This window comes from Catharus ustulatus, chromosome 8, assembly GCF_009819885.2.
Source record: "Catharus ustulatus isolate bCatUst1 chromosome 8, bCatUst1.pri.v2, whole genome shotgun sequence".
NCBI classification, from domain to species: Eukaryota; Metazoa; Chordata; class Aves; order Passeriformes; family Turdidae; genus Catharus; species Catharus ustulatus.
In genome coordinates this window covers 31,464,881-31,475,648 of record NC_046228.1, presented here as the reverse complement: position 1 = coordinate 31,475,648, position 10,768 = coordinate 31,464,881, and the positions used below count along the sequence as shown (strand labels likewise).

The following is a 10,768-nucleotide window of genomic DNA, read 5'->3' as shown; positions in this document are numbered from 1 at the left end:
GTCAACCTGTTATTGGGCAATCTATTGACAGACTGACTTCGATGTGGATCCTTCTCCTTTCCCTCTTCAGATGCAGCTCAGGGGTTGGGATATTGGAATATCTTTGCAGAGCCTGAGCTGGGCTCAACGTTGTGCAGAGACCCCAGTGTGGCTGGTGCTGGTGGCACCACCAGATGCCTTCCTTACAAGGATCGATGCTTTGAGGCCAGCTTTGCAGCCCCACAAGCTGCTCAGCTGACGTCAGATTGGGTTAGAGAGCAATGCTTTATCCTTTAAACATATTTATCTCACTATTAAAGGCGGGGGATGCAGAGGTTGCAAATTAATCCTGCTGAGGTTTAATCCGCCCAGACCGTCAGCATTTTTATTTTCTTTGGATTGGAGATCCTAAAACCTTCTGCTGTGGGTGTCTTCTGCCACGTGCAGGGACTTGCAGGCAGAATCCTGCACAACTCTACAAACAGCTGCTGGCCAGCACATGTGACACAGAGATGGGTCTGTCATAAATAATATGCAATAAACAGAATAAATTAATCCCATGTAATAAATAGATGGGGCTGCTAGGCTGAGCATGAGCATGCCCACCACACCTGCTGAGTGGCTCTGCTGGCTGGGCAGTCATCAGGGAGGTGGGGAGATGTTGGTGTCTCTTCCTTGGAAAACCTTGAGTTGCTGTTTCTCACCATCCACCTGGTCAGGTTTTCACACTGAGGTTTTCCTCCAGAGTCCTGGAGTTGCTGACAAGATAGAAATAGCTCAGTCCTGGTCACTGGGCCACACCAAGGATGCCCTGCTGATGCAGATGATCCTTCTGGTGCCAATCTCTGGCAATACTCTGCCATTCCCATCCCTGGCAAGGTGAAAGGCACATGCAGAGGACTCATCCATCCTGGTGCTGGACCACTCTGCTCCTACAAGCTGGCAGATGAATGGCTTTGGTGATTGCAGGGGTTTCCTCCCAGTAGTCCTGCTGATAAGGTAGAATCCAGAAAGTGAGATGCTCAGCCTTGCCAGATGTCCCCAGAACCTGAAACTAAATCATGGCATTACCAATTCCTGCCCTGTTCAATGCAGCACAAATGTAGGAAAAAATATTGTTGCTTTGATTCCAGAGAGTCAGTAACACGTTAACCCCTCCTGGATAAACAGAGTGGCTGAAATTTATTCCTCTAGTCCTGGCTTTCTTTTTCATTTCAACAGTAAGCAGCTAAACAGGATGAGCAAGAAAAGCTTGGCAAGAAACCATGTGATTGGAGAGGGATAGCTGGGTGGATTTGTGAGGTGAGAAAGGGCTCAGCCTCTCCTTGCACATTTCATCACCAGCAAATCACCGGTTTTGAACTTCTCTCTGCCTCCTCAGTGAGGAGGATTTGGTGAGGAGCATCTCCTACCTCTCTGCCCTTTGCCAGCTGTGCCCAGCTCAGAGCCCCCTGGGCCAGATGTGACCTCTTTCACCTCTTTCCACAGTCACTTTCCTCCTCTTCTGTGCCTAAACCCACAAAGTACAGCATGTGCCCAATTCCTGGAGTAAAACTTCACTCTTGAAATGCTGAAAAAATACTCCAACACAGCAGATCTCCTGCAAACCCAGCAAGCCCAGCAAGCCAAGGGCTGGAGTTTGGCTGTGATGCAAGACTTTATTGCAATCTCTACAGACACAGAGGGTGGGCAGAAATCACAGCATTGCATTTAAAAGCGTTAAATCAGCGTGGAACGGGGAGACGGGAGACATTTTAAGCAGGGCATCCCTCACACAAGCCCCATGCTCCAGCTCCTCCATCCTGGGGCAGCACATGGATGGATTCATGGATGGGTTCATGGATGGGTTCATGAATGGATTCATGGATGGATTCATGGATGGATTCATGGATGGATTCATGGATGGGTTCATGGATGGGCTCATGGATGGATTCATGGATGGGTTCATGGATGGATTCATGCATGGATCCATGGATGGATTCATGGATGGATCCATGGATGGGTTCATGAATGGATTCATGGATGGGTTCATGAATGGATTCATGGATGGGTTCATGGATGGATTCATGCATGGATCCATGGATGGATTAATGGATGGATTCATGGATGGGTTCATGAATGGATTCATGCATGGATCCATGGATAGATTCATGGATGGATTCATGGATGGGTTCATGAATGGATTCATGCATGGATCCATGCATGGATCCATGGATGGATTCATGGATGGATTCATGGATGGGTTTATGGATGGGTTCATGGATGGGTTCATGGATTCTCCTCCATCAGAGTCACCATCCTCCTGTACATGCGCTCTGGGGCGTTCAGGCCCCAGTGGTGGTCGAAGTGGTTCCAGTCGGGGAAGTGCTCGTGGTACACGACGTTGGTGAGGCGGGACAGCAAACGCTGGGTCTCCTTAGGGGGAGTGACCCAGTCCTGCCCCCCGCTCCACAGGACCACCGGCACCCTCATGGCCTCGATCCGGTAAGAGGGCGGCGTCAGCTGGCAAGGGGAAAAGCACTGTTGTTATCTGGGGGCTCTGGTGGGTGGGGTGTGATCCCCAATCCCCATCACAGCCAGCCCCATCCCCTTCACCTGGTTGTACTTCTCAAAGTTCCTCAGCCCGTAGTCAAACTGCCTGAAGTACGAGGATTTTGCAGTCTGGAAGGCAGATAAGGGGTTAATCCAGGCCATGCCGTGGGTCAGCCCCCTGGACATCTGGGGCTTTTGAGACACCTTGGTGCAGCAGCTTAAAAATCCCTTTTATCTCTTGGCTTTGATTCTACCTCCTTTACCTGTTTCCAGGGTGAATGAAGCAGCATGTGGAAGTACCACGTTCACAGATTAAAAGAAAGAAAAGTTGAAGTAGTTATAAAAGCAGAGTCTCTACCTGTCCCCAGTGCAGAAGATTTTTTACTGATGTATAGTCTGGAAAACGAGATAAGTACACATCCAGTCGGCTCTACAGGGGGAAAAAAGTATTTTCTAAGTGAGTTAGGAAGGATAAAAATCCATCTAGGCAAAAAACCCTCAAACAGTCTGTCTTATAACTGCAATATAAAAGTTATACACTCTTTATTCTTTAGCAGCTTTATTCTGCTCAGAGCTAGAAGCAGCTTACAAAGACAAGCCACTTAATCAATATCATAAAATGGAAATACAAGTGATCCAGTCATTCTCTGGTTATTTTCTTCTGTAAACTTGTTGCGTGTCAGCCAAAAATGAGGCAAGAGTTTCCTTTCCCTACGAGACGAGACCACAGGTGATTTTCTCTTACACCCCGACACCACTGCAGGAAATTCCCAAATAACTCTGCCTTTCACACCTGATTTTGGGGGTTTATACTCATTTTTGTGTCTCCTTAATGATCTCCAAGTGTCTAGGAAAACCAGAGAGGGCAGGACTGAGAGCCTGGTGCACCCACCATGTTCAAGTTGTTCCTGTCGAACCCTCCGATGAGGAAGATACTGGTGGCACACACTTCATCTGCCGGCAAGCTGCTGCACTTCTGAACCAGCAGCTCCTTCTCCTTCCTCGGCACCAGAACCAGCTCTCTGGTTCCAAACAGATCCTGCAAGAGCACGAGGAAATATTAGGAATGGTGTTAGGAGCTCCAACGCCCACAGGAGGTGCAGGATCAGTGCACAGTGACAATGCAGGGGGCAGGAGTTGCTGAAAGTCCCTGGATTTGGGGGCTAACAGCCCACAAACACCTCCAGTACCTTGAGCAGCCGGTCTGGTAGAAAGGCTAGCTTTAAGATAAGGCCCCGGACATGGTGGAAGGTGTACACAGGAGCCAGGGCAAAGAAGAGTTTGATTTTCTCAGCCAGATGTGGCAAGCTGGAAAACGCTATGAAACCTGAAAAGTAGCATGAGATCACAACATAAACCCCAGCTCACCCCACACCCTGTATTTGAGGTGCAAGGTTTGAACAAAAGTTGCTCCTGGATGCCAGCACAGACCAGGATAGATGGGCAAGCCACGGCAAACCCCTTCCATACAGGAAGAGAGGCAGGGACAGCAGCCAGCGCAGTCCTGCTCCCGACAGTGTCCAGTTTGGGATGGACATTGATGCCTCTTTCCCACAGCAGCCCCATGCCTTGCTCCTGATGCCTTAAGTTTTAGCTTTCATATTTTCCAGATTCTGTACTGTATTAGGATATAACTCTGAACCTCATATAAAGTGTTAGCAAGTCCTCCTCACAGTTCAGTCAGACAAATCAATTCTTTTCCAGCCCCAGAACCAAGGACACTGTTGCAGCCTTGTAAAAGTGCCAACAACAGGGAATTGAGTAAAGCAATCTGAGAGAATTTGGACTGCAGAACCTGGAGCTGGAATTGGACAATTAACCCCAATATGTAAATGGACCAAAACTTATAAAAGTGTGAAAACTCATGACACACTGTCCGTCTTGGGTAGAGCCATGGCCAGGCTCTTGTACTGGCCAAGGTGAATCCTTTGAAGTCCTTTTTAATTAATACCTTCAACACTGTCTAACCTCTGTTCCAGGCAGCCTCTCCCAGGCATCACTCCCACCCAGCACCCTCTCCTCCCCTCCTCACTCACCCAGGGAGCTGCCCTGAGCGTGGCCGACGTAGAACAGCTTCTCCTGCTCGGTTTGCATCAGGATGAAGCCCACCATGGCCGGGAGGTCGTACATGGCCATCTCATGGAAGCTGCGTGGCAAAGGGAGAGCCTGGAGGACATTCCCACCTCCCAATCTCCCACAGACACCAGGGCTCAGCGCTGACAGCCCTGCACCGTGTCCTGGGTGGCCCCCTGACCTGAAATCCCAGAACTCCTCGGAGGCGATGGACAGGCTGCGGTGCCGGCGGGACCAGCTGTTGCCCCGGTTGTTCCCAATCCAGACGTCATATCCCGCGTCTGCCAGGATGAAGGCCAGGCTGGTGTCAGGGAAATTGTCCACCCAGTCACCACCTTCCAGACAAAACCCATGCACTATCAGCACGGGGGTCCTGGGTCCTGAAAGAGGAGAGAGTAGGTAGTTGACAGAAGAAGACACCTTTCCCATATGGAAATAAAACACCACTGAACATCTTGATACTGTTTTCTGCACTGCAGGCTGCACATTAAATGTTCCCTTCTCCCATTATTTCACTGGTTATGCTGGTGCTTTTTTGTGTTTGGGGGGCTTTTGCCATCCCAGGCCCTGAGCCTGGACCTTGGAGCCACTGGGGCTTTGCTGGGTCGCACTGCCCCGTCTCAGGTGCAGCAAAACACAGTGCTGAGCTCCTGAATCCCCAGGAACAGCTCAAGGCAGCCAGGAAGAAACTCCTCATCCCTCTTCCAGCTGCCCAAACCATGCCTGAAGGCACAGGTACTCCCACAGTTTCCTCTCCCATCTAGGCAGGGGCCAGGGTCAGAGCTGGTGCCCTGCTTGGTGGGGTTGAGCCCACCTGAGAGCCCAGCGCCCCCCCTGCCGTGGGGAATCCGGTTGAGGCTCAGGAAGTAGCCGTCCTCTGTCATCACGTCGTACTCCTCGCTGGGATACCCGTGGAAAAGGATCTTCTGGCTCTGCAGGGACAATGGTGTGAGGGCAGAGGGTGACCCAGCACCCTGTGCCTGCCCCAGCTTCACCCACTCCTGCCAGCCACATTCCCTGGTGTCACCTCCACCCAAAGGAATTAGAGGGAGAGCAGGGAGAGGCCAAGCTCAAGCTGAGGGCATGAAGTGAGTGACAGCAAAGCAAATATGGGAGATTTTTGATGCCCCAAGCCCCTAAAAGAGGCCTGGTGCAGATGCAGGGAAGGGGTGAGCTGAGCTGGTGCCTTGGGAAGGACTTTGAGCATATCTGTGGGGAAGTGCAGTGCCCCACCAGCACTTACGATGTTCATGAATGCCTCAGGGTTGTGGACCACTTCAGCATCCGGGATGGCATCTTCCAGCCCCTGGGCCAGGCACAGGGCCACCAGCAGCAGGCACATCCCACCTGTACACAGCACCTGGGGACAACAGGGCTGGATGAGCAGGGCTGTGGGTGCTCCAGGAGCACAAGGAACACTGCAGCCCCAGCAGCGTGGCAGCACAGCCAAAGCCTGATGCTCACAGGGAGAAGGTGTTTACAACCCCTTGTGTGGTTTGGAGCCCACCTCAAGCCTCTTGCTGATCATTCCCAACTAGTCCAGCTGTAATTGCAGTGTGGGACAAGCAGCCTCCCACCACCCCCTGCCTGGGAAAAGCATCAGGGTGCCTTCAGGGAAATTCTTAGGCTTTCAGGCAAAGCTTTTCAGGGGAAGAATCCTCCCCCAGACAGGAGGGGTCATGTCAGAGCTCCATCCTGCAGGAGCTTTCCTGCTCCATCCCTGCCTTGGATGCTCCTCACCAGTTGTTCCTGCATTGCCCTGCCACCCACAGCATCCAGCCCAAGGCATTCCAGACTCAAGGGCAGGTCCAGCAAAGTCCTTTTCCCTGATGATCCTTCTGGCTTTCTGCCTCCTAGAGTGTATTTTCCCAGGAAAGCTTTCCTGGGCTGCTCAGGAAAATGGCAACACCCGTCCGCTGCAGAGCACCATGTGGCCACAGCAAAAACTCCCTCTCACACCAGAGAACAAAGTGCCATCTCAAGCCCTGCTCTGTGCTCAAGCCACCACCACCACCCTGGTGCTTCCATCTCCACATGCAGGTGAGAAGAGATGTCCTGGGATTAAACTGCTGTGATGGCTGAGGGAAGGAAAGGTTGGATTGCCCTTTGATCCCATAGACAAACCCCACTGCTAAACTTGATCTCTCTTTGTCCTGTCCAGCTGCCCACACCACTGGCCACAGCTGCAGGCTGGACTCAGTGCAAATCGCCACTTCCAGGTGCTTTTAGTCCTGCAGCCCCTCAATCTGGGTGTTGAATGAAGATAGAAAGGACAGCAGGAAGGCAGGAGCTGCAGTGGCCAGCTCCTCGCCCAGTTGCACATAGACACAAGACATTGTGACATTGGGCAAGACATTGCAGGCCACGCCTGGGGACATCAGAGACAGACCAATTGCTGAAATAACCACTTCAGTGAGCACTGGGGGTAACAAGGGATGGAGAAGCCAGGCCTGCTCAGGAATCAGGAGATGCCAGACAGAACAATCTGTTCCTCAGTGCTGTTTTCTTGTTGCTAAACCCACAGGAGTTTCACACTAATTGCATCCCTCTGGTCGAGCTTGTCACTTAGGAAAGAGCTTCTTTCCCAGGCTATATCCCCTGTCCAGAGAGGGGTCAAATCCCTGCCAGATTCTGCCCCCATGGTCCATCTTCCTTAGACCTGCACCCAACCCTGCACTTCCCCATGTGCAAGGGGTTCCTCCACTGCTCCATGGCCAGCACAGCCCACACACAGGCCTGTGGTTCCTGTGGTTCCTGTGGTTCCTGTGGTTCCTGCACATTTAATTATGAGAGCTTCCTCCTCTCAACACCCCTCTCCCAGCTCCTGAGGCGTGGTGAGATCTCCCACATGTTGGAGGTCATCTCCATGCCCAAGGCTCTGCTGCCCAGCCCAGTGTCACCCAGATGTTATAGTGGCACACCACAGTGGCCATGAGCAGTGACAGGCTGTGCCACAAAGCCCACAGATGGCAGAGAGGGCACTGGCAGGCAGCGCTCAGCAGTGACAGAAGCAACTTCTCCCGGTATCCCAAGATTTGTCAGACAGGGAAGGATTAGTCCCTGTGCATTCCTGTGGCATTCAGCAAGCACAAAAAGACTCCTGGGCTGGGATGTGAAAACAGGATAGGAATGCAGAAAGAAGAGCCAAAATTACAGTCCCCACTTTCTGCACCCAGTCATGTGGTCACACAGGTCGTCAGAGTTGTGTCCATCCCCAGGTGAGCAGCACAGTCCAGAGCATTCCCTGAAGGAGGAGAGGCCAGCCCAGTACCTCCAGCGCCAGCTCCTCCAGCCCTGACTGGCAACACATCCCACCATCCAAACCCAAACTGCCACTCAGCTGTGAGTCCCTGGGCATGGGCAACCAGGGTAGAGGAGAGCAGAGGTGGTCCCTGCTCGTCCTCAAAGCTGCTGTTCACCAGCCACCAGCCCTGGGTAATGCAACCAAGCCTCTGCACCCCAACCCTTTCACAGAGCCAAAATGGATGAACACCCAGGAAAATGTCTAACCACCAAGTTCTCCACACACAAAATGCACAGCTGGAGTGATAACAATGCCTCTTGACTTGGTTTCATCAACAGCCTGGGCTAGAAGGAGAACAGGAGAACATCAACCTGACCTGCTGCTTCAGGCCCTCCATGCATTTGGTGTGGTTGGTGGCACTGAGGGAACCAATCCTCTTGGCTTATAAAGACACCCAGAGAGGCTGGGACTTGTCCATCAACACCTGGAAGCCCAGTGCCTCCCCAGTCACACAGCCCAGTGATTTAGACACTGCATCCCAAACCCCAGGGAGCGCAGCAACAGAGAGACACATCCCAAAGTTTGGGATGCATCTTCATCACCAGGAACACACAGATCTTGTGGTGTCCTCTAGCTAGGAGCTGCATTTTTGGCATTCCTTGGCAGAGGGATTCCAGATGCTTTGCCTGTGCCCTGGAGTTGACAGACTAGTCACTGGCTGCTCATCCTGGCTTTCCAGGTGTAGGCACCTGGAGGTAACGTGTCAGCTCTGCATGTCAGCACCAGGCTGAGGGACAGGGTTCAGGGGCCATGCCTGGGTTGAAAAGAAAGGGGCAAATCTCACCCAGGAAAGGAGGACGTAACCACTGGCATGTGACACTGACTGAATTTTGTCAGGGTGGATATCCTGGGAGTGGAAATCCAAAGGGTGAACAGCAAATCTCCCACGGGCAGGGGTGACAGTCAGCCCCCCGCAATTGCTCTGAGTCCATGGGCCCCTTTAACCACATTTTCCAGCCCCATCACCTCTCCTTCTGCCAGGAGAGCAGTGGTGGTGGGAAGGGACCTTTGGGGTCTCCATCTCCATCCCAGCTTCCTGCTCACCCTGACTTGGGGTGGTATCACTGCTGAGAAAAATATTTCCTCTGTCAGGGCAAAATACCTCTGGCTTGGATAGATACACGTTTGTTGTGGCTTTCACCAGCAGAATTATTGTTTGAGCTTTTTCCTGGATTTAAGTGCTGGCATGAAAGAGCAGGATGAGACACTTTGCAAGAGCTCTATTTAATTATGGGGCCTTTGTGCGCTGTTCCCCACACCCAGACAAGGTCCTGGGGAAGGCGGCTGGTCTTACCAAAGAGCTACACATAGGAGGCAAAATGCTGGGTTAGGAGTTCCCTGCCCTGACTGACCCTTCAGGCAGCACCAGACACACACCTGACAAGGCAAATTTTGGCATTCCTTCAAGAAAAGAGGGCAAACACCATGCTGAGAAGTGCCAGAGAACAAAGCAGGCTTAATCTTCTAGCTGACCTAGGGACAGCCTCCACCAGCAGAAATTATCCTTCAGCTTCCCTACTACTATATCTTGGGAATTTAACATTATTCTAGTGACCCCCTGAGATCACCTGCTCCTTCCCACCATCCAGAGCCCAGTGGCTGGGGGGATGCTCCCCAAAACCTGCCTCTCCCTAGCCCAGCTCACGACCTTCAGGCTGTGGTTCCCTGCAGTGCTCACTATCCCCAGCATTTCCTACTGGCACCAGAGCAGGGGCAGGCAGGAGGCTGCTGAGATGCACAGAGCTCTGCAGACAGAGCTGCATAGACCTTCTCCTTCTCCCCAGAATGCCCCAGGGGCAGCAAAGCCAGATCCCACCAGGATGTGGGCAAGGACGCTCCCCACATTAGGCTGAAGCAGTTAGGCCAGGTCTCCCTTTGGTCCCTGTGTTCTCAAAAGCAGCTTCTGGCCTCCAGGCTCACCTTCATCTCCCTCGGTGGCTTGCAGGAAGCCTGACGAGCCTTTCTTGGTCCTTCAGAGGTCCTTCCTCTCCCAAAATTCCCTTTTCCCTCTGTGCCTCTCTGGACAAGTGGAGAGCCCACAGCTCTCCCTTAGGCCATCCCCCCTTATTTCTCCAGCCCCTGCCCCACCTCCTTATCCTCTCCTCTGGGACAGGCTTGGCCACTTTCAAGAAGGATGACTCCATACCTGGCCCTTCAGCTCCACTCAAGACAAAGGAGACACATTGCACATGCAATCCCTGGAAGAGGATTATCCCCTGTCCTTGGCACTGGGGAGGCTGTATCTCAATGCAGAATCCAGATTTGGGTTCCTAGGGACTATTGGGACACTCTCACACTGGAGTGAGCCCACAGATGGTGGGTGGAGGCCAAGGCCAAGGTGCAAGGAGAGGATGAGCTGGCTCAACCAGACCCAATGTTATTCCCCCGCCCAAAGGGGTCCCAGAGGCGCCAGGGTTGGGTCGTGTTTGGAGAGGCAGAGAGAGAGCCCCAGAGGCACAGGTAGAGCTGCAGTACAGAAAGCCTGGCTGTCCTCAAGGAGACACCCTGAAATGCATGAGCAGGGCAGCCCTGCAGCTGTGGGGGATCCCGCAGCTCCAAGGCAGCTGTCCACTGTCTGGACAGGCTCAGATCTTAGTGGGTTGCCTGGCAGATCCAGAAAACCTCCAGAAAACTTCAACCCCTCTGAGGGGACACAAGGTGGGAAGGAAGCCTGGGACGATCTGTGTCCAGGGCTGGGAGCACAATGCCACGGCCACACCTCCCTGCCACTCTCAGCCCAGTACCCAAGGGACAATTGCCTCTCCTTGAAGCCAGTGAGGTCTTTCCACTCCTGACCTGTGGTGGTTTGCAAAATAGCTCCAGAGCGAGGGTGGGGAGGGGTTTAGTTACGGGAGCAGTAAAATGATCAGGTAGCAAGGG

General features: G+C 52.6%; 1 protein-coding gene across 1 annotated transcript; it reads right to left on the bottom strand.

Annotated features, from left to right (window-relative positions):
- Nucleotides 1-2,247: 2,247 nt before the first annotated feature.
- Nucleotides 2,248-5,926, bottom strand: LOC116999530 (lipase member M-like). Its single transcript, XM_033066331.1, has 9 exons — nucleotides 5,828-5,926; nucleotides 5,399-5,516; nucleotides 4,766-4,964; nucleotides 4,548-4,657; nucleotides 3,702-3,838; nucleotides 3,404-3,550; nucleotides 2,870-2,941; nucleotides 2,575-2,640; nucleotides 2,248-2,481 (listed from the first exon to the last, which is right to left on the bottom strand). Exons 1-9 carry the CDS (start codon nucleotides 5,924-5,926, stop codon nucleotides 2,248-2,250), a joined length of 1,182 nt encoding a protein of 393 aa, XP_032922222.1.
- Between the last annotated feature and the right edge of the window lie 4,842 nt (nucleotides 5,927-10,768).